The sequence below is a fragment of the Coregonus lavaretus genome, assembly GCF_964263955.1.
Source record: "Coregonus lavaretus genome assembly, contig: HAP1_SCAFFOLD_1886, whole genome shotgun sequence".
Taxonomy (NCBI): Eukaryota; Metazoa; Chordata; class Actinopteri; order Salmoniformes; family Salmonidae; genus Coregonus; species Coregonus lavaretus.
The window spans coordinates 69873-93895 of record NW_028158133.1 but is presented as its reverse complement, the minus strand read 5'-3'; the positions used below and the strand labels follow the sequence as shown (position 1 = coordinate 93895).

At 47.9% G+C, this 24023-nt stretch overlaps 1 protein-coding gene across 2 annotated transcripts; it reads left to right on the top strand.

The window, feature by feature from the left end:
- Nucleotides 1-6593: 6593 nt before the first annotated feature.
- LOC311124381 (protein spire homolog 1-like) lies at nucleotides 6594-20099 on the top strand. Of its 2 annotated transcripts, none has more exons than XM_084198544.1 (5): nucleotides 6594-6729; nucleotides 8615-8685; nucleotides 13096-13123; nucleotides 13851-14011; nucleotides 17695-20099. In XM_084198544.1, the coding sequence occupies exons 1-5, from the start codon at nucleotides 6619-6621 to the stop codon at nucleotides 17972-17974; spliced, it is 651 nt and encodes a 216-aa protein (XP_084054670.1). In that variant the 5' UTR covers nucleotides 6594-6618; the 3' UTR covers nucleotides 17975-20099. The 2 variants fall into 2 exon arrangements, with proteins under 2 accessions (XP_084054670.1, XP_084054669.1); XM_084198543.1 differs by having other exon boundaries at nucleotides 13851-14023.
- Nucleotides 20100-24023: the final 3924 nt, after the last annotated feature.

Here is a 24023-nt window from a genome sequence, read left to right as displayed (position 1 = left end):
GTGTGTCGTGGAGGGAGACTAGGAGCACATGGAGCGGCTTGGTACTAGGTCAGGTCAGGCGGTGTGTCGTGGAGGGAGACTAGGAGCACATGGAGGGCTGGTACTGGGTCAGGTCAGGCGGTGTGTCGTGGAGGGAGACTAGGAGCACATGGAGGGCTGGTACTGGTCAGGTCAGGCGGTGTGTCGTGGAGGGAGACTAGGAGCACATGGAGGGCTGGTACTGGTCAGGTCAGGCGGTGTGTCGTGGAGGGAGACTAGGAGCACATGGAGGGCTGGTACTGGTCAGGTCAGGCGGTGTGTCGTGGAGGGAGACTAGGAGCACATGGAGGGCTGGTACTGGTCAGGTCAGGCGGTGTGTCGTGGAGGGAGACTAGGAGCACATGGAGGGCTGGTACTGGTCAGGTCAGGCGGTGTGTCGTGGAGGGAGACTAGGAGCACATGGAGGGCTGGTACTGGTCAGGTCAGGCGGTGTGTCGTGGAGGGAGACTAGGAGCACATGGAGGGCTGGTACTGGTCAGGTCAGGCGGTGTGTCGTGGAGGGAGACTAGGAGCACATGGAGGGCTGGTACTGGTCAGGTCAGGCGGTGTGTCGTGGAGGGAGACTAGGAGCACATGGAGGGCTGGTACTGGTCAGGTCAGGCGGTGTGTCGTGGAGGGAGACTAGGAGCACATGGAGGGCTGGTACTGGTCAGGTCAGGCGGTGTGTCGTGGAGGGAGACTAGGAGCACATGGAGGGCTGGTACTGGTCAGTCAGGCGGTGTGTCGTGGAGGGAGACTAGGAGCACATGGAGGGCTGGTACTGGTCAGGTCAGGCGGTGTGTCGTGGAGGGAGACTAGGGACACATGGAGGGCTGGTACTGGTCAGGTCAGGCGGTGTGTCGTGGAGGGAGACTAGGAGCACATGGAGGGCTGGTACTGGTCAGGTCAGGCGGTGTGTCGTGGAGGGAGACTAGGAGCACATGGAGGGCTGGTACTGGTCAGGTCAGGCGGTGTGTCGTGGAGGGAGACTAGGAGCACATGGAGGGCTGGTACTGGTCAGGTCAGGCGGTGTGTCGTGGAGGGAGACTAGGAGCACATGGAGGGCTGGTACTGGTCAGGTCAGGCGGTGTGTCGTGGAGGGAGACTAGGGACACATGGAGGGCTGGTACTGGTCAGGTCAGGCGGTGTGTCGTGGAGGGAGACTAGGAGCACATGGAGGGCTGGTACTGGTCGTCAGGCGGTGTGTCGTGGAGGGAGACTAGGGACACATGGAGGGCTGGTACTGGTCAGGTCAGGCGGTGTGTCGTGGAGGGAGACTAGGAGCACATGGAGGGCTGGTACTGGTCAGGTCAGGCGGTGTGTCGTGGAGGGAGACTAGGAGCACATGGAGGGCTGGTACTGGTCAGGTCAGGCGGTGTGTCGTGGAGGGAGACTAGGAGCACATGGAGGGCTGGTACTGGTCAGGTCAGGCGGTGTGTCGTGGAGGGAGACTAGGAGCACATGGAGGGCTGGTACTGGTCAGGCGGTGTGTCGTGGAGGGAGACTAGGAGCACATGGAGGGCTGGTACTGGTCAGGTCAGGCGGTGTGTCGTGGAGGGAGACTAGGAGCACATGGAGGGCTGGTACTGGTCAGGTCAGGCGGTGTGTCGTGGAGGGAGACTAGGAGCACATGGAGGGCTGGTACTGGTCAGGTCAGGCGGTGTGTCGTGGAGGGAGACTAGGGACACATGGAGGGCTGGTACTGGTCAGGTCAGGCGGTGTGTCGTGGAGGGAGACTAGGAGCACATGGAGGGCTGGTACTGGTCAGGTCAGGCGGTGTGTCGTGGAGGGAGACTAGGAGCACATGGAGGGCTGGTACTGGTCAGGCGGTGTGTCGTGGAGGGAGACTAGGGACACATGGAGGGCTGGTACTGGTCAGGTCAGGCGGTGTGTCGTGGAGGGAGACTAGGAGCACATGGAGGGCTGGTACTGGTCAGGTCAGGCGGTGTGTCGTGGAGGGAGACTAGGAGCACATGGAGGGCTGGTACTGGTCAGGTCAGGCGGTGTGTCGTGGAGGGAGACTAGGAGCACATGGAGGGACTGGTACTGGTCAGGTCAGGCGGTGTGTCGTGGAGGGAGACTAGGAGCACATGGAGGGCTGGTACTGGTCAGGGAGACGTGGAGGGAGACTAGGAGCACATGGAGGGCTGGTACTGGTCAGGTCAGGCGGTGTGTCGTGGAGGGAGACTAGGAGCACATGGAGGGCTGGTACTGGTCAGGTCAGGCGGTGTGTCGTGGAGGGAGACTAGGAGCACATGGAGGGCTGGTACTGGTCAGGTCAGGCGGTGTGTCGTGGAGGGAGACTAGGAGCACATGGAGGGCTGGTACTGGTCAGGTCAGGCGGTGTGTCGTGGAGGGAGACTAGGAGCACATGGAGGGCTGGTACTGGTCAGGTCAGGCGGTGTGTCGTGGAGGGAGACTAGGGACACATGGAGGGCTGGTACTGGTCAGGTCAGGCGGTGTGTCGTGGAGGGAGACTAGGAGCACATGGAGGGCTGGTACTGGTCAAGTCAGGCGGTGTGTCGTGGAGGGAGACTAGGGACACATGGAGGGCTGGTACTGGTCAGGTCAGGCGGTGTGTCGTGGAGGGAGACTAGGAGCACATGGAGGGCTGGTACTGGTCAGGCGGTGTGTCGTGGAGGGAGACTAGGAGCACATGGAGGGCTGGTACTGGTCAGGTCAGGCGGTGTGTCGTGGAGGGAGACTAGGAGCACATGGAGGGCTGGTACTGGTCAGGTCAGGCGGTGTGTCGTGGAGGGAGACTAGGAGCACATGGAGGGCTGGTACTGGTCAGGTCAGGCGGTGTGTCGTGGAGGGAGACTAGGAGCACATGGAGGGCTGGTACTGGTCAGGTCAGGCGGTGTGTCGTGGAGGGAGACTAGGAGCACATGGAGGGCTGGTACTGGTCAGGTCAGGCGGTGTGTCGTGGAGGGAGACTAGGAGCACATGGAGGGCTGGTACTGGTCAGGTCAGGCGGTGTGTCGTGGAGGGAGACTAGGAGCACATGGAGGGCTGGTACTGGTCAGGTCAGGCGGTGTGTCGTGGAGGGAGACTAGGAGCACATGGAGGGCTGGTACTGGTCAGGTCAGGCGGTGTGTCGTGGAGGGAGACTAGGGACACATGGAGGGCTGGAGGGACAGTACTGTAATTGAAACCACAGGATGAACAGCAGTCAAAGGGAGGTAGAGCAGAGTCCTGTTTATTATGGCACGTGGTAGCAAAACCTTCTGCAATGGGAAAATGAACGTGAGTGTTTCTTATTGGTCCAAGTCCAGCTAGTCCCTCCCCATTTTCTTCTGTTTGGTGCCTAATGAACACAACCCAGTCACATGGCACAGCAGTGACCTATCTGACCCTAACCGTCACCCTTAAAATACACTTTTAAATAGGTTATGTAATTGCTAATTACTTTCAGAACCAACTACCTACCTAATCATCTCTACCTTCAGAACCAACTACCTACCTTATCATCTCCACCTTCAGAACCAACTACCTACCTTATCATCTTTACCTTCAGAACCAACTACCTACCTTATCATCTCTACCTCCAGAACCAACTACCTACCTTATCACCTCTACCATCAGAACCAACTACCTAGCTTATCACCTCTACCTTCAGAACCAACTACCTACCTTATCCATCTCTACCTTCAAAACCAACCACCTACCTTATCATCTCTACCTTCAGAACCAACTACCTACCTTATCATCTCTACCTTCAGAACCAACTACCTACCTTATCACCTTTACCTTCAGAACCAACTACCTACCTTATCATCTCTACCTTCAGAACCAACTACCTACCTTATCACCTCTACCTTCAGAACCAACTACCTACCTTATCATCTCCACCTTCAGAACCAACTACCTACCTTATCTCTACCTTCAGAACCAGTGTAGCTGGATATTATGACTAGGGTATACTGTATACTACTATTTTTGAGCCTGGTGACAGACAGCGAGAGCCCCCTTCTCTGGTATGTAGTTAATTATGATCCTCACTAGCTGCTTTCTTTTTCACCCTCTCCCTCCATTCACCCTCTCCCTCCATTCACCCTCTCCCTCCATTCACCCTCTCCCTCCATTCACCCTCTCCCTCATTCTCCCTCCATTCACCCTCTCCCTCCATTCACCCTCCATTCTCCCACTAGATGTTGCAAAAGCACACGCTACTCTTGTTGACTAAACATATAGGCTAGTGGTGAGTAGACCGAATGTACTTTTTTCTTCGGCCTACGTAGTGAAGTTAGCTAACATCCCCTTTTCAACATTGTTTTTAAGAGTGTTTAATCACTATTGCTGCTAACAGACATGATGGGACATGATAGCAAAAACCAAGCCATGAGGTCGGAGGAATTGTCCGTAGAGCTCCGAGACAGGATTGTGTCGAGGCACAGATCTGGGGAAGGGTACCAAAACATTTGTGCAGCTTGAAGGTCCCGAAGAACACAGTGGCCTCCATTCTTAAATGGAAGACTCTTCCTAGAGCTGGCCGCCCGGACAAACTGAGGAATCAGGGGAGAAGGGCCTTGGCCAGGGAGGTGACCAAGAACCCAATGGTCACTCTGACAGAGCTCTAGAGTTCCTCTGTGGAGATGGGAGAACCTTCCAGAAGGACAACCATCTCTGCAGCACTCCACCAATCAGGCCTTTATGGTAGAGTGGCCAGAAGGAAGACACTCCTCAGTAAAAGGCACATGACAGCCCACTTGGAGTTGAAGTTGAAGCCCTCTCATTCACACCTTCTCCCGCCAGTCTCCCTCTCCCGCCAGTCTCCCTCTCCCGCCAGTCTCCCTCTCCCGCCAGTCTCCCGCCAGTCTCCCTCTCCCTCCAGTCTCCCTCTCTCTCTATTCACAGTAGATCAGAAGTGTAACTGTTTTAGAGTCTCTGATAATTTCTTCCTTTTCAGTGCTCTGTTTTGGTGTGGATGTTCCATAATGTGCTCTGTTTTGGTGTGGATGTTCCATAATGTGTTCTGTTTTGGTGTGGATGTTCCATAATGTGTTCTGTTTTGGTGTGGATGTTCCATAATGTGTTCTGTTTTGGTGTGGATGTTCCATAATGTGTTCTGTTTTGGTGTGGATGTTCCATAATGTGTTCTGTTTTGGTGTGGATGTTCCATAATGTGTTCTGTTTTGGTGTGGAGGTTCCATAATGTGTTCTGTTTTGGTGTGGATGTTCCATAATGTGTTCTGTTTTGGTGTGGATGTTCCATAATGTGTTCTGTTTTGGTGTGGATGTTCCATAATGTGTTCTGTTTTGGTGTGGATGTTCTATAATGTGTTCTGTTTTGGTGTGGATGTTCCATAATGTGTTCTGTTTTGGTGTGGATGTTCCATAATGTGTTCTGAAGTAACTTTCATGTATTACTGTAGTTTCTGGAAGTAATCTGAAATGCAAACCGTATTACAATGTTATATAGCCTCTGTTTCCTCTGAAAAGACAAATGATTCATGTCTTTCCTTAAATATCCCTTTCCTTTTATAGAAATCTAATCTTATATAAAAGTTGTCCAGAAGAGCAGTTTGTACCAGACGGTATATGGAGGCAGATGTAATGATGAAGTCCGTGGTGTTCCTATGAGTTATCCTGAACTGGGCTGTTCTGTGTTCCTATGAGTTATCCTGAACTGGGCTGTTCTGTTTCCTTTGATATGTCAGGTGGAAATCCCCAGCGGCGGTGCTAAGGTGGTAGGTCTTAATGTCATGTATTAGATCACTCAAAATAACAATAGATGCCTTCCAGGTCGTCACCACATTGATGTATAATAGAAGATTATTGGACCCCAGACTGCAAAAAAAGATGACCTGGAACGCACCCAATTTACTTTATCAATGATCACCAAATACAACTTTTAGTCTTAAAACTAACACTGTTTGGGAACACATTTTAGACTTTGATACACCCTAACTAACTAACGTGACTCACGGGGTGATAAGATGGCGTCATCAGCTGATCATTCTGGGCATGCTCTGTGTGCTCCCTGGGAATAATATCATGGCGGTGGTTTCATAACGTAACGGGTGTGATGTGGTGGTTGGGGAATTGAGGAGCCGCATGCTCCAATAATGGTGTTGTTTCCATGGTAACCCACCACCATCATCATCATCATCATCATCATCATCATCATCATGTGCTGTTGTGCTTAGAAAGAACGGTCTTGTTGGGCTTTAGGTTCACTTATCGATGCTTTGTTAAAGTGATCATTTTCACTTTAATGTGATCGCCTGTCAATATAACGTTTCAACCCCTCTATGTTGTGCCTTTTCATTGCCATGGAGCTTTGTTAAAAGCCTGGTCCTACACCTGTTTTGCATGACAGGGAGTGGTACAAACTGGCTGGTACCCAGGCTACTTTGTTAAAGCTAAACAGCTGTGTCTCTCTCTGTCTCTCTGTCTGTCTCTGTGTCTCTCTGTCTCTCTGTCTGTCTCTGTGTCTCTCTCTGTCTGTCTCTCTCTCTCTCTCTCTCTCTCTCTCTCTCTCTCTCTCTCTCTCTCTCTCTCTCTCTCTCTCTCTCTCTCTCTCTCTCTCTCTCTGTCTCTCTGTCTCTCTGTCTCTCTGTCTCATTTCAGGAGGAGATCTGCTATCCTGTAGAGTGTATGGCTCTAACAGTAGAAGAAGTGATGCACATCAGACAGGTTCTGGTCAAAGCTGAGCTGGAGAAGTTCCAACAGTACAAAGACATCTACGACGCGTTGAAGAAAGGAAAGGTGAGAGCTGAGACCTGGGCCTGTCTAGATACTGTACTAGCAGGGTTGAGATCTGGGCCTGTCTAGATACTGTACTAGCAGGGTTGAGATCTGGGCCTGTCTAGATACTGTACTAGCAGGGTTGAGACCTGGGCCTGTCTAGATACTGTACTAGCAGGGTTGAGACCTGGGCCTGTCTAGATACTGTATTAGCAGGGTTGAGACCTGGGCCTGTCTAGATACTGTACTAGCAGGGTTGAGATCTGGGCCTGTCTAGATACTGTACTAGCAGGGTTGAGATCTGGGCCTGTCTAGATACTGTACTAGCAGGGTTGAGATCTGGGCCTGTCTAGATACTGTACTAGCAGGGTTGAGATCTGGGCCTGTCTAGATACTGTACTAGCAGGGTTGAGACCTGGGCCTGTCTAGATACTGTACTAGCAGGGTTGAGACCTGGGCCTGTCTAGATACTGTACTAGCAGGGTTGAGATCTGGGCCTGTCTAGATACTGTACTAGCAGGGTTGAGACCTGGGCCTGTCTAGATACTGTACTAGCAGGGTTGAGATCTGGGCCTGTCTAGATACTGTATTAGCAGGGTTGAGACCTGGGCCTGTCTAGATACTGTACTAGCAGGGTTGAGATCTGGGCCTGTCTAGATACTGTACTAGCAGGGTTGAGATCTGGGCCTGTCTAGATACTGTACTAGCAGGGTTGAGATCTGGGCCTGTCTAGATACTGTATTAGCAGGGTTGAGACCTGGGCCTGTCTAGATACTGTACTAGCAGGGTTGAGATCTGGGCCTGTCTAGATACTGTATTAGCAGGGTTGAGACCTGGGCCTGTCTAGATACTGTATTAGCAGGGTTGAGATCTGGGCCTGTCTAGATACTGTACTAGCAGGGTTGAGATCTGGGCCTGTCTAGATACTGTATTAGCAGGGTTGAGACCTGGGCCTGTCTAGATACTGTATTAGCAGGGTTGAGACCTGGGCCTGTCTAGATACTGTACTAGCAGGGTTGAGATCTGGGCCTGTCTAGATACTGTACTAGCAGGGTTGAGATCTGGGCCTGTCTAGATACTGTATTAGCAGGGTTGAGACCTGGGCCTGTCTAGATACTGTACTAGCAGGGTTGAGATCTGGGCCTGTCTAGATACTGTATTAGCAGGGTTGAGACCTGGGCCTGTCTAGATACTGTATTAGCAGGGTTGAGACCTGGGCCTGTCTAGATACTGTACTAGCAGGGTTGAGACCTGGGCCTGTCTAGATACTGTACTAGCAGGGTTGAGATCTGGGCCTGTCTAGATACTGTATTAGCAGGGTTGAGACCTGGGCCTGTCTAGATACTGTATTAGCAGGGTTGAGACCTGGGCCTGTCTAGATACTGTATTAGCAGGGTTGAGACCTGGGCCTGTCTAGATACTGTACTAGCAGGGTTGAGATCTGGGCCTGCCTTTAGATAGAGCTGATGTGATTCCTGATTCTACAGAATGCCATGTCTATTCTACAAAGCCTATATTTGAACTGTGTACAGCGTCGTGTCCTCCTGGGACTGCAGTTATTGTCACAACAAACATCACACACCCCAAACCAAACATCACACACCCAACATCACACACAACATCACACACCCCAAACCAAACATCACACACCCCAAACCAAACATCACACACCCCAAACCAAACATCACACACCCCAAACCAAACATCACACACCCCAAACCAAACATCACACACCCCAAACCAATTACCACTGAACTAAATCTTAAGTAGTCTGACTGGATCGTCTTGCAACAGCCCTGTAGCGCTTAATGTCTTTACTTGATCTCTGAAATAACCGTCCTCCTCCTCTCCTCCTCCTTCTCATCCTCCTCCTCCTCTTCCTCTTCCTCCTCCTCCTCTCCTGTAGCTGTGTTTCTCCTGTCGGACTAAACGGTTCTCCTTCTTCACCTGGTCCTACACCTGCCAGTTCTGCAAAAGGTACATTTTATATTATAGTTGTATTTATATTACAGTTGTAGCTATTTATATTACAGTTTTATGTATATTATAGTCAGGGGTTGGAACCAAATCATTTTCAAATCGTTTCGTTCTGAACAGTGTAAATTTTTTTGTTCCGACTTGCAAAATAAAGTTCTGAACCAAAAATAGTAGCAATTTACATTGTTCCTTTCTGTTCTTTTTTAAGCCTCTGAAATCAATTATTAATGAACTTGACATGAAATGACTTCACCAATCCCAGCAGATGGAGCAGCTTGCTGTCCTGGTGCTGCAGTTGTTTCAGCCTGTAGTTTACATGCGCGATGGACAGACCAGTGCAGGGCGCGAGATGCAACGGACAGTTTGTGGGTGGTGAGAGAGCGAAAGAGGGTGGAGGAGGCTTGAAGCGAAAGCGGGTGGAGGAGGCTTGAAGCGAAAGAGGGTGGAGGAGGCTTGAAGCGAAAGAGGGTGGAGGATGCTTGAAACGCTGGCAATATTGTTATTATGACATGCATTATCTGAATTATGCCCACAGAATTAAACCTACGGAGGAGCGGCTTCTATGGAGGACCTTAGAATGTCTGGATTTCAGAGAGTTGGTTTAAAGTTGGACCAGAGTTAGTTAGTTAGCTAGTTAGCTAGTTAGTTAGCTAGTTACATTTTCGTCATTTAGCAGACGCTCTTATCCAGAGCGACTTACAAATAGGTGCATTCACCTTATATCCAGTGGGATAACCACTTTACAATGTTATTATATATATATTTTTTATATATATATATTTTTTTTTTGGGGGGGGGGGGGGGGGGGGGGGGGGGGTTGGAGTAAAGGGGGGGGGGGGGGGGGTAGAAGGATTACTTTATCCTATCCCAGGTATTCCTTAAAGAGGTGGGGTTTCAAATGTCTCCGGAAGGTGGTGAGTGACTCCGCTGTCCTGGCGTCGTGAGGGAGCTTGTTCCACCATTTGGGTGCCAGAGCAGCGAACAGTTTTGACTGGGCTGAGCGGGAACTATGCTTCCGCAGAGGTAGGGGAGCCAGCAGGCCAGAGGTGGATGAACGCAGTGCCCTCGTTTGGGTGTAGGGACTGATCAGAGCCTGAAGGTACGGAGGTGCCGTTCCCCTCACAGCTCCGTAGGCAAGCACCATGGTCTTGTAGCAGATGCGAGCTTCAACTGGAAGCCAGTGGAGTGTGCGGAGGAGCGGGGTGACGTGAGAGAACTTGGGAAGGTTGAACACCAGACGGGCTGCAGCATTCTGGATGAGTTGTAGGGGTTTAATGGCACAGGCAGGGAGCCCAGCCAACAGCGAGTTGCAGTAATCCAGACGGGAGATGACAAGTGCCTGGATTAGGACCTGTGCCGCTTCCTGTGTAAGGCAGGGTCGTACTCTCCGAATGTTGTAGAGCATGAACCTACAGGATCGGGTCACCGCCTTGATGTTAGCGGAGAACGACAGGGTGTTGTCCAGGGTCACGCCAAGGCTCTTCGCACTCTGGGAGGAGGACACAACGGAGTTGTCAACCGTGATGGCGAGATCATGGAACGGGCAGTCCTTCCCCGGGTGGAAGAGCAGCTCCGTCTTGCCGAGTTTCAGCTTGAGGTGGTGATCCGTCATCCATACTGATATGTCTGCCAGACATGCAGAGATGCGATTCGCCACCTGGTTATCAGAAGGGGGAAAGGAGAAGATTAGTTGTGTGTCGTCAGCGTCGCAATGATAGTTAGTTAGCTAGCTAGTTAGTTAGTTAGTTAGCTAGTTAGCTAGCAAGCAAGCTTGTGTGTGTAGAGCGGCTCCAGAATGAATAACAAGTCTTACCTTTTTGTAGTTAATGAATCCAATGTGAAACGTGATAACTATAGTATCCGCAACTAGCATTGAAACGTTAATACATTCTTCTCTAATTAAAAATCTCTCCCTAATTTCTGAATCACGCTTGTAACGTCAGTACAGTAGGTAGCCTGAACACACTGGTAAAGATGTTCAGCTGACAGACACTGGAATACGTTTCTAAGTGACAGAGGGAGGGCTTTGCATAGGAGCCTTGTGTTCTTTGTGGGATGCCAGGGGGAAAAAATGTCCGGAAGGTAAATGAACGTTATTAACTGGTTCCCGTGCTTTTAAAATAACGTTTCTGTTCCGGAGCAGTATAGATCACTTTCGTTCCTGGTTCTCTTTCTGTTCCTCTAAAAATTTCGTTATTTTACGGTTTTCGGTTCTGTTCCCTGAACCGGTTCCAACCCCTGATGTGAATTATTATAATTATCTTCTACTAAAGAAAATTTCACCCAAAAACGATCTTATAACAGATGTATTTCTGTATTTTGAAAGTTATATATCTTGACAACTTGATTGCTGACATGCAAAACCTTTTTGGACTATATCAACAATGGACTAATGAAACAAATACCAAAAGATAGTTTTTGGGTGGAATTTTCGTTCATAGACAGGCTCCGGAATTTTGGTGACTAAAAAGTATTTTTCAAACCTCCCGCTTTGGGCTGGATGTGTCAGTCTATAGTTCATACATGCATAATCTACAGTGGCTTGCGAAAGTATTCACCCCCCTTGGCATTTTTCCTATTTTGTTGCCTTACAACCTGGAATTCAAATGGATTTTTTGGGGGTTTGATTTACATAACATGCCTACCACTTTGAAGATGTAAAATATTTTTTATTGTGAAACAAACAAGAAATAAGACCAAAGAAAAAACAGAACTTGAGCGTGCATAACTATTCACCCCACCCAAAGTCAATACTTTGTAGAGCCACCTTTTGCAGCAATTACAGCTGCAAGTCTCTTGGGGTATGTCTCTATAAGCTTGGCACATCTAGCCACTGGGATTTTTGCCCATTCTTCAAAGCAAAACCGCTCCAGCTCCATCAAGTTGGATGGGTTCCGCTGGTGTACAGCAATCTTTAAGTCATACCATAGATTCTCAATTGGATTGAGGTCTGGGCTTTGACTAGGCCTTTCCAAGACATTTAAACGTTTCCCCTTAAACCACTCAAGTGTTGCTTTAGCACTATGCTTAGGGTCATTGTCCTGCTGGAAAGTGAACCTCCGTCCCAGTCTCAAATCTCTGGAAGACTGAAACAGGTTTCCCTCAAGAATTTCCCTGTATTTAGCGCCATCCATCATTCCTTCAATTCTGACCAGTTTCCCAGTCCCTACCGATGAAAAACACCCCAGAGCATGATGCTGCCACCCCCATGCTTCACTGTGGGGATGGTGTTCTCGGGGTGATGAGAGGTGTTGGGTTTGCACCAGACATAGCATTTTCCTTGATGGCCAAAAAGCTCAATTTTAGTCTCATCTGACCATAGTACCTTCTTCCATATGTTTGGGGAGTCTCCCACATGCCTTTTGGCGAACACCAAACGTGTTTGCTTATTTTTTTCTTTAAGCAATGGCTTTTTTCTGGCCACTCTTCCATAAAGCCCAGCTCTGTGGAGTGTACGGCTTAAAGTGATCCTATGGACAGATACTCCAATCTCCGCTGTGGAGCTTTTCAGCTCCTTCAGGGTTATCTTTGGTCTCTTTGTTGCCTCTCTGATTTAATGCCCTCCTTGCCTGGTCCGTGAGTTTTGGTGGGCGGCCCTCTCTTGGCAGGTTTGTTGTGGTGCCATATTCTTTCCATTTTTTAATAATGGATTTAATGGTGCTCCGTGGGATGTTCAAAGTTTCTGATATTTTGTATAACCATGTGACAGATCATGTGACACTTAGATTGCACACAGGTGGACTTTATTTAACTAATTCTGTGACTTCTGAAGGTAATTGGTTGCACCAGATCTTATTTAGGGATTCATTGCAAAGGGGGTGAATACATATGCACACACCACTTTTCAGTTTTTTTTTTTTTTGAATTTCTTGAAATGTTTTTTTTATTTTTTTCACTTCACCAATTTGGACTATTTTGTGTATGTCCATTACATGAAATCCAAATAAAAATCCATTTAAATTACAGGTTGTAATGCAACAAAATAGGAAAAACGCCAAGGGGGCTGTATACTTTTTTGCAAGGCACTGTGTGAGCAGAATTACTGTCTTACCTCACTTAGCTACGAAGTCCCTAGTTTGAAGCGACTGTTTTTCTGGAAGCTGTGCTGCGCCATTTTTCCTACATTTTCCTCCACGTGGGCCAGCCCCCTAGCAATTAGAATTCTAGCCAATGAGCTTCAGCCCCTCGCCATTTGAGTGACAGCTAGCAAGATGCGCACACACAGCAGAGACAGAGAACAATGACGTATCTGCACATATGTGACGTACTAAGCAATTTTCGTTGACCACTTTTGTCTCGTGAGCGCTACTTTCAGGACTACTGGCTAAAAAGTATACAAAATAATATTTTGAACATTAATCAGAATGAATGTGACTTGTTGTGTGACTGAATATTTCTCTCTCTCTTCAGGCCTGTGTGCTCCCAGTGCTGTGAAAAGGTGAGCCAAAGTCCTCCTTGTCCATTGACCACACTAGCACTTTAATTGTTGACAGATTGCATGTTCAGATTGTCTATATCTGCCCCTCCTAACTCTGTCCTGTTGTTCCAGATGAGACTTCCCTTTAACTCTGTCCTGTTGTTCCAGATGAGACTTCCCTTTAACTCTGTCCTGTTGTTCCAGATGAGACTTCCCTTTAACTCTGTCCTGTTGTTCCAGATGAGACTTCCCTTTAACTCTGTCCTGTTGTTCCAGATGAGACTTCCCTTTAACTCTGTCCTGTTGTTCCAGATGAGACTTCCCTTTAACTCTGTCCTGTTGTTCCAGATGAGACTTCCCTTTAACTCTGTCCTGTTGTTCCAGATGAGACTTCCCTTTAACTCTGTCCTGTTGTTCCAGATGAGACTTCCCTCCTAACTCTGTCCTGTTGTTCCAGATGAGACTTCCCTTTAACTCTGTCCTGTTGTTCCAGATGAGACTTCCCTCCTAACTCTGTCCTGTTGTTCCAGATGAGACTTCCCTTTAACTCTGTCCTGTTGTTCCAGATGAGACTTCCCTCCTAACTCTGTCCTGTTGTTCCAGATGAGACTTCCCTCCTAACTCTGTCCTGTTGTTCCAGATGAGACTTCCCTTTAACTCTGTCCTGTTGTTCCAAATGAGACTTCCCTTTAACTCTGTCCTGTTGTTCCAGATGAGACTTCCCTTTAACTCTGTCCTGTTGTTCCAGATGAGGCTTCCCTCCAAGCCGTATGCCAACCTGCCCATCTCCTCTCTGGGACCTCCTACCACCACCACCCTACCCAGGGAGGAGGAGGGAGGAGGGACATCAGCCTTGGACACCCCAGAGAAGCCCTCGTCCAGCCATCACCACAGTCATGGTCTGCGCCGGTCCGTCTCCAGGTTACATTACCATCATTACCTGTCTTTGGGCTTAGGGATGTGACGAATAATGTTGAAACTGCTATTCTTTTTATCGTTTAAACAATAAGAAAAAAATCATGAAATGACATGTGAATTCAGTATGACCGCTAGGGGGCAGTGTAGTTCAATTTACCGCAGTCCTGGCTACCTACCAGACAGAGCTCACCTCACTGCTGTCCCCCACCCACTCAGCAGTGATGGTAGTTAATGCCGTTTTTAGGTTCTCTGCTGTGTGCCTCTCCTCCTTGTTCTCAGGACTTCATGTCCCACTGTCCATCACTGTGATGGCTCGTTGCAGTGATGTAGGACCGCGTGTCCATAGAACTCCATCACTGTGATGGCTCGTTGCAGTGATGTAGGACCGCGTGTCCGTAGACGTCCATCACTGTGATGGCTCGTTGCAGTGATGTAGGACCGCGTGTCCGTAGACGTCCATCACTGTGATGGCTCGTTGCAGTGATGTAGGACCGCGTGTCCGTAGACGTCCATCACTGTGATGGCTCGTTGCAGTGATGTAGGACCGCGTGTCCGTAGACGTCCATCACTGTGATGGCTCGTTGCAGTGATGTGGGACCCCGTGTTCATAGACGTCCAACAATTTGTTGTTGTTTGAGAGCTTGCGCTTTGTACTTGCAGAGCAATCATTGTACAATTTCTCCATCTGGACTGTCACGGTTTTTCAACATGGCATCTAGTAGTCTGGTTCTAGATATGCCGTCAGGGTATTGGAGCAGACATCCTCTACCGTTGACAACGGCTGCATATCAACTGCAATCATTTCTGTAATCAGCACTGTGATTTTCTCCCTCTGTCCCTGATCGCACGTCTTTAGTGTGACAAGCCTGTCTGTCTGTTATAGGGGGTCTGCGGTTCTGCCAGCGATGGGTTGGGTCTCACAGTGCCTCTTTCAGCATGTCTGTTATAGGGGGTCTGCGGTTCTGCCAGCGATGGGTTGGGTCTCACAGTGCCTCTTTCAGCATGTCTGTTATAGGGGGTCTGCGGTTCTGCCAGTGATGGGTTGGGTCTCACAGTGCCTCTTTCAGCATGTCTGTTATAGGGGGTCTGCGGTTCTGCCAGCGATGGGTTGGGTCTCACAGTGCCTCTTTCAGCATGTCTGTTATAGGGGGTCTGCGGTTCTGCCAGCGATGGGTTGGGTCTCACAGTGCCTCTTTCAGCATGTCTGTTATAGGGGGTCTGCGGTTCTGCCAGCGATGGGTTGGGTCTCACAGTGCCTCTTTCAGCATGTCTGTTATAGGGGGTCTGCGGTTCTGCCAGCGATGGGTTGGGTCTCACAGTGCCTCTTTCAGCATGTCTGTTATAGGGGGTCTGCGGTTCTGCCAGCGATGGGTTGGGTCTCACAGTGCCTCTTTCAGCATGTCTGTTATAGGGGGTCTGCGGTTCTGCCAGCGATGGGTTGGGTCTCACAGTGCCTCTTTCAGCACTGCACCTGGACTGCCACTGTAGCTCAATTCCACCTTGCAAAGTTTTCCACCTTCACTTTTTACTTCTCAAAGTATACATCCCTGTTACGTCCGTGTTACGTCCCTGTTACGTCCCTGTTACGTCCCTGTTACGTCCCTGTTACGTCCCTGTATCCCTGTTACGTCCCTGTTACGTCCCTGTTACGTCCCTGTTACGTCCCTGTTACGTCCCTGTATCACTGTTACGTCCCTGTATCACTGTTACGTCCCTGTATCCCTGTTACGTCCCTGTATCCCTGTTACGTCCCTGTTACGTCCCTGTATCCCTGTTACGTCCCTGTTACGTCCCTGTTACGTCCCTGTTACGTCCCTGTTACGTCCCTGTATCCCTGTTACGTCCCTGTATCCCTGTTACGTCCCTGTATCCCTGTTACGTCCCTGTTACATCCCTGTTACGTCCCTGTTACATCCCTGTTACGTCCCTGTATCACTGTTACGTCCCTGTATCACTGTTACGTCCCTGTTACGTCCCTGTATCCCTGTTACGTCCCTGTTACGTCCCTGTATCACTGTTACGTCCCTGTTACGTCCCTGTTACGTCCCTGTTACGTCCCTGTATCCCTGTTACGTCCCTGTTACGTCCCTGTTACGTCCCTGTTACGTCCCTGTATCCCTGTTACGTCCCTGTTACGTCCCTGTTACGTCCCTGTTACGTCCCTGTTACGTCCCTGTTACGTCCCTGTATCCCTGTTACGTCCCTGTTACGTCCCTGTATCACTGTTACGTCCCTGTTACGTCCCTGTATCCCTGTTACGTCCCTGTTACGTCCCTGTTACGTCCCTGTTACGTCCCTGTTACGTCCCTGTATCCCTGTTACGTCCCTGTTACGTCCCTGTTACGTCCCTGTTACGTCCCTGTTACGTCCCTGTTACGTCCCTGTATCCCTGTTACGTCCCTGTTACGTCCCTGTTACGTCCCTGTTACGTCCCTGTATCACTGTTACGTCCCTGTTACGTCCCTGTTACGTCCCTGTTACGTCCCTGTTACGTCCCTGTTACGTCCCTGTATCCCTGTTACATCCCTGTTACGTCCCTGTTACGTCCCTGTTACGTCCCTGTATCCCTGTTACGTCCCTGTTACGTCCCTGTATCCCTGTTACGTCCCTGTTACGTCCCTGTATCCCTGTTACGTCCCTGTTACGTCCCTGTATCCCTGTTACGTCCCTGTTACGTCCCTGTTACGTCCCTGTTACGTCCCTGTTACGTCCCTGTTACGTCCCTGTTACGTCCCTGTATCCCTGTTACGTCCCTGTTACGTCCCTGTATCACTGTTACGTCCCTGTTACGTCCCTGTTACGTCCCTGTTACGTCCCTGTTACGTCCCTGTATCCCTGTTACGTCCCTGTTACGTCCCTGTATCCCTGTTACGTCCCTGTTACGTCCCTGTATCCCTGTTACGTCCCTGTTACGTCCCTGTATCCCTGTTACGTCCCTGTATCAATCTGCCATTTTCCCAACTGTTAACGACGATGACGTGCGGAACGCTTTATATCCGTGGCAAATCATTGTAAAGATTCAGATCTCCTCCTACTAATGTTACAGCATTGTTGCATTAGGTATTTGTTTAATTTGTATTTTCCCTTTATGATAGTGATCGGGGACCTGTTAGTGGTAGTTCTGTGATAACTGCACTATGATTAACATTTTGTGGGGAAAAACAAACAAGTTTTTCTGTTAGGGATTTATTCTAAACGTTCACACCCCTAGTTACGTTCTATTACATCATTCCAGTGACCGACGGCAGTGAGAGGGTTGATTTGACTCCAGTGTCCCTGAGAGAACATAGTTGACTGGCATCAAAATGGATGGTTGAATTGAATGATTTCAGTTTAAATCTTGTTGGTCAGAACAGAGCTAGGTGATTGGCTAGGGACCTGCTCTTGTTGGTCAGAACAGAGCTAGGTGATTGGCTAGGAACCTGCTCTTGTTGGTCAGAACAGAGCTAGGTGATTGGCTAGGGACCTGCTCTTGTTGGTCAGAACAGAGCTAGGTGATTGGCTAGGGACCTGCTCTTGTTGGTCAGAACAGAGCTAGGTGATTGGCTGCTCTGCTTAAATAAAGGAAGTAGTAAAACTGACGCTCTTGAAGTCTGTCAGGTTGTAAATGGGAATTAGTTCTCACCTGGTTAAAGAAAGATTAAAGCGAAACCCTCCCTTCTCTCCACCCCCAGGTTATCCAAACGCAAAAGTGAGGGGTCTCGTGACGAGCCAGACCTGGATCTTCCCATGGAGCTGACAGAGGACTGGTGTACCATGGAGCTGACAGAGGACTGGTGTACCATGGAGGTCTGCATCGACTGCAAGAAGTTCATCTCTGAGATCATCTCCAGCAGCAAGCGCTCTCTGGCCACCAAGCGAGCCCGTCTGAAGAGAAAGACCCAGTCCTTCTACATGTCTTCAGCTAACACAGACGACTACAGACCCTCTGAGAGGACCGTCAACGAGGTTTAGACTACAGACCCTCTGAGAGGACCGTCAACGAGGTTTAGACTACAGACCCTCTGAGAGGACCATCAACGAGGCTTAGCGTTAGACAGATGTTCAGTCCATGAGTTGTGGAAGAGACAGCATGGGTTCTCTTCCCCAAACCCCTAGTCTCAGGAACGATTGGATTGGTGTATTGCTGCAGCTGTGGACGGACGACTAGCTAGCCGTTGACAGGAAAACTCACTCACAGTATAATAGGCCATGAATAAAGTATCTGCCACAGGATTGATGAGCTATTAGAATACTGAACCATTTCCTTATTCTCTCACGTTATGTGATTAACCCTAATATACTGAACAACAATATAAAGCAACTGAGTTACAGTTCATATAAAGAAATCAGTCAATTGAAATAAACTCATTAGGCCCTAATCTATGGATTTCACATGACTGGGCAGGGTGCTGCCATGGGTGGGCCTGGGAGGGCATAGGCCCACCCACTGGGGAGCCAAGGCCAGCCAATCAGAATGAGTTTTTCCCCCACAAAAGGTCAGACAGAAATACTCCTCATGCGCTCACTAACAGGGATGTAAACACATTTGTGCACAACATTTGAGAGAAATCAGCTTTTTGTGCGTACGGAACATTTCTGGGATCTTTTATTTCACCTCATGAAACATGGGACCAACACTTTACATGTTGCGTTTATATTTTTGTTCAGTGTATTTTAGGGGACTTGGAAGGAGGGGGACCAATCAGACAGCTGCTGAGGTGGAGCCAAGCCAAGATAATATATATTTAACAATAGTAGTGTGGTCGGTCGGTGAGACCACTAGTGAGTGTTAATAACGTCCAGAGGTGAGCTGTTAATAAACTAACGTCCAGTTTCTGTCGGACTCAGGAAGAACAGACCCATAGTTTACGTCCCTGTTCCCTACATAGTGCACTACCTGGTCTAACAGATAATGCTCTATAGATCCATCCGTCAGGTCTTAACAAGGCTAGTTTCCATAGTAACAGAATGCCTTTAGTGGACGTGCAATATGGTCGTCTCTGCCACTCCCCAGCCAATAGAATTAAACCAAATGTTTACACCACTACACATTTTGTTGCCAGCTTTTTTTTTTTTTTTTTTTTTTTTTTTGTCTTCTAAAATTGGATTGGCTGGGAAACAGGGTGAGGTCAGAGGTCAAATGATCTGGTGCGTTTTAGCCACTATTATGTATTTGTATTATTTCTGTGCCCTGGTGCCAAACTAAACGCCCCCTCCTGTCTGAATGCTACGTCATTGGATGGACCTGTAGAATATTGTAAATAACTTGATGAGGAAGTGATATGGGGATTCTAGACGCAGAATATATATATATATATTTTTACAGGTTTTCTTTGTCAGAATGGGGGGATATGATTGTGTAAATGCTGTATCCAAAATCATCCAAACATCCATGATCTATTAATATATTATGTTTTTCCATTAATATTATCTGAAAGATTTTTATTTCTTTAGTAATGTAATATTGACTTTATCTCTTGTCTTGATCAGACCAGATCAAATAGTCCTCCTCGACCCGTCAGGTCTGAATAGCACTTTAACTGGACCAATGTATTGTTGTTTTGAAGTTCCTTCTCTTTATTCATTTAATTTCTTAATCTTTTGTTTGTTCCGCGTCGAAGTTCCACAGTGCGGTGAGATGGGATCCTAGGGTTAATCCTGTGTGTGTGTTGGAGCTTGGGGATTGGTAGCAGGTGTCAGCAAAACACAGCTTTCTGAATGTACAGGGTATAATGTTTTTAAAATATCTTATTTCAAGTGCAATCTAAATCTGCATGCATAGAATTTTAATGCCCCCTTTAAATTATATTTTTTCACACACTATCCATGCATAGTCTGCCTATCCACAACACATGGACGTAATGTCATTCATACGCATACATACTAATCCTATTCATACAGACACACACCCAATATGCAATTTGTAATTGATTTATTTTCTGACCCCTTGTGCCAACTTCGGTAGAAAGATCAGAACTGGAACAAGTTTGACATTACCATCGTCAATATCAACCTCCCATAAAATATTAAATTGGACCAATATGGATACCAGTGAGGATGAAATGGTGTGCATGCTATAATGTATTTTTATTTTTAAAATGGCAATAAAATGATCTGTTTGAATTCTGTGTTGTAGGATTTCTGCTCTGCACGCGACATGGTTGACGTCCCTCCTTAATACATGACAGTATCGTGTCAGTTCAACAGTAAAAGAAAAGCATCCCAACTTGAGATGTACACAACTGAAAGGTCGTTTTAAAGTAGTGGATATCAGCCATGGATATTTTTATTATTTTTTAAATCTTAATTTTTATAGTGAAGTCGTACTGAGACTAGGGTTACAGATGAGTCCTGCATAAATACATCAAACATATATAAAAAAAATAACAAAACCTTAAAAACTGACACATTTATCAACATAGAGCTCTCTGATCATTACTCTGAACTGACCCAGGGGGACCAGAACATCTCAATTCAGAGATCTCTGTTGTTCTACATAAAGGGCTCAAAAAAACTACAAACAGCCCAGACCTCACAGCCCAGCTCTGTGGAGACTGAAGGGGCCTCCAGTGTTATCCTTACCTCACAGCCCAGCTCTGTGGAGACTGAAGGGGCCTCCAGTGTTATCCAAGCCTGAGACCGGGTTTGGTCGTTTGTAAGTCTAAATTGAATGAAAGATGATAGATGCATAGGACGTTTCTGCATGAGCGCTTTGGAGATAAACACAAGAGAATGCTGCTCCCTCCTGTCATACAAAGAGGCCCAACTCACTTTTTGATACAAAACACAATGGTTCTAGAACCATCACCAGTAATAAACCTAAGGGCCCAATGGAAAACAGTATCTAGCGGTTTAAACTCCAGTCCAGAAACACTCCAAACAGCCTACCCGACCGCTCGGAGGATCCGCATGGTCCTAAAGCACACTCTCCCTGCAGTGAAAGTTGCGCCCCTGGGGTTAAGTGTCGATGCTATACAGTGCATTTGGAAAGTATTCAGAAATTGGATTAAATTAAAATGTTCCTCATCAATCTACACACAATACCCCATAATGACAAAGCACATTAAAAAAAAAAAATGGATACCTTATTAACATAAATATTCAGACCCTTTGATATGAGACCCAAAATTGAGCTCCGGTGCATCCTGTTTCCACTGATCATCCTTGAGATGTTTCTACAACTTGGTAAATTAAATTGATTGGACATGATTTGGAAAGGCACACACCTGTCTATATAAGGTCCCACAGTTAACAGTGCATGTCAGAGCAAAGACCAAGCCATGAGGACGAAGGAATTGTCCGTAGAGCTCCGAGACAGGAACCAGAGATCTGGGGAAGGGTACCAAAAAATGTCTGCAGCATTGAAGGACCCAAGAACACAGTGGCCTTCATCATTCTTAAATGGAAGACGTTTGGAACCACCAAGACTCTTCCTAGAGCTGGCCGCCCGGCCAAACTGAGCAATTGGGAAGAAGGGCCTTGGTCAGGGAGGTAACCAAGAACCCGATGGTTACTCTGACAGAGCTCCAGAGTTCCTCTGTGGAGATGGGAGAACCTTCCAGAAGGACAACCATCTCTGCAGCACTCCACCAATCAGGCCTTTGTGGTAGAGTGGCCAGACGGAAGTCACTCCTCAGTAAAAGGCACATGACAGCCCTCTTGGAGTTTGCCAAAAGGCACCTAAAGGACTCTCAGACCAGGAGAAACAAGATTCTCTGGTCTGATGAAACCAAGATTGAACTCTTTGGCCTGAATGCCAAGCGTCACGTCTGTAGGAAACCTGGCACCATCTATACGGTGAAGCATGGTGGTGGCAGCATCATGCTGTGGGGATGTTTTTGAGCGGCAGGGGCTGGGAGACTAGTCAGGATTGAGGGAAAGATGAACGGAGCAAAGTACAGAGAGATCCTTGATGAAAACCTGCTCCAAAGCGCTCAGGACCTCAGACTGGGACGAAGGTTCACAATTCAATTAAATTTGGGTTATGGGACCAAGAAAAAAAGCATGCATTTTAGTATTTTATTTTTGTATTTAGCACTAACTTTAGATCCAAGAGTGACCTCTGCAGTGCTTGAAAATCAGACTTCAAATGTGAAAAGGCTTGGCCAACCGATGGAGTAAGGGAATACAACACTGTATCTGCATACAAATTAATATATATTTTCTACAGCATTACCAATGTTATTTACAGTAGAACCTTGGGGTCTTTATGGAACTCAAAGAACTCAGATTTGACCCCAACTACCTTGATGGTTTCTGTCATTGAGATACTTTTTTATATATAGTATAGTATATGTGGACACCCCTTCAAATTAGTGGATTCTATTTCAGCCACACCCATTGCTGACAGGTGTATAAAATCGAGCACACAGCCATGCAATCACCATAGACAAACATTGGCAGTAGAATGGACTTACGGAAGAGCTCAGTGACTTTCAACGTGGCACCGTCATAGGATGCCACCCTTCCAATGAGCCAGTTTGTCAAATTTCTGCCCTGCTAGAGCTGACCCGGTCAACTGAAAGTGCTGTTATTGTGAAGTGGAAACGTCTAGGAGCAACAACAGCTCAGCCGCGAAGTGGTAGGCCACACAAGCTCACAGAACGGGACCGCCGAGTGCTGAAGCGCGTAGTGCGTAAAAATCGTCTGTCCTCGGTTGCAACACTCACTACCGAGTTCCAAACTGCCTCTGGAAGCAACGTCAGCACACGAACTGTTAGTCGGGAGCTTCATGAAATGGGTTTCCATGGCCGAGCAGCCGCACACAAGCCTAAGATCACCATGCGCAATGCCAAGCGTCGGCTGGAGTGGTGTAAAGCTTGCCGCCATTGGACTCTGGAGCAGTGGAAAAGCGTTCTCTGGAGTGATGAATCACGCGTCACCATCTGGCAGTCCGACGGACGAATCTGGGTTTGACGGATGCCAGGAGAACGCTACCTGCCCCAATGCATAGTGCCAACTGTAAAGTTTGGTGGAGGAGGAATATTGGTCTGGGGCTGTTTTTCTGTTTTTTGTTTTTTTTGTTTTTCATGTTTCGGGCTAGGCCACTTAGTTCCGGTGAAGGGAAATCTTAACACTACAGCATACAATGACATTCTAGACGATTCTGTGCTTCCAACTTTGTGTCAACAGTTTGGGGAAGGCCCTTTCCTGTTTCAGCATGACAATGCCCCTGTGCACAAAGCAAGGTCCGTACAGAAATGGTTTATCGAGATCGGTGTGGAAGAATTTGACTGGCCTGCACAGAGCCCTGACCTCAACCCCATCGAACATCTTTGGGATGAATTGGAACGCCGACTGCGAACCAGGCCTAATCGCCCAACATCAGTGCCCGACCTCACTAATGCGCTTGTGGCTGAATGGAAGCAAGTCCCCGCAGCAATGTTCCAACATCTAGTGGAAAGCCTTCCCAGAAGAGTGGAGGCTGTTATAGCAGCAAAAGGGGGACCAACTCCATATTAATGCCCCTGATTTTGGAATGAGATGTTCGACGAGCAGGTGTCCACAAACTTTTGGTTGTGTAAATATGAAGCCATCGGCAAGCATCAGTACCCAACCCTATCGAGGCTTATTCAATAATAACATGGTCTACAGCAGCGGTACTCAACTCTTACCCTATTTTTGAAATGTTATTTAGCCTTTATTTATACAGGTTTTTCCTCATTGAGATAAAATCTAATTTTCAAAAGAGACCTGGTCCGGAGCCTGCTGGTTTTCTGTTCTACCTGTTAATGAATTGCACCCACCTGGTGTCCCAGGTTTAAATCAGTCCCTGATTATAGGGGAACAATGAACAAATGCAGTAGAACTGGCTTCCAGGTCCAGAGTTGCGTTTGAAGGGTCTACAAGTGAAAACAAAACAAACATGGCAGCACAAATCTTTATATCGTCTAAGGCAGGACTGCCCAACCCTGTTCCTGGAGAGCTACCCTCCTGTAGGTTTTCACTCCAACGCCAGGAGTTACTAACCTGATTTAATCTTATCAACCTGCTAATTATTAGAATGAGGCGTGCTAGATTA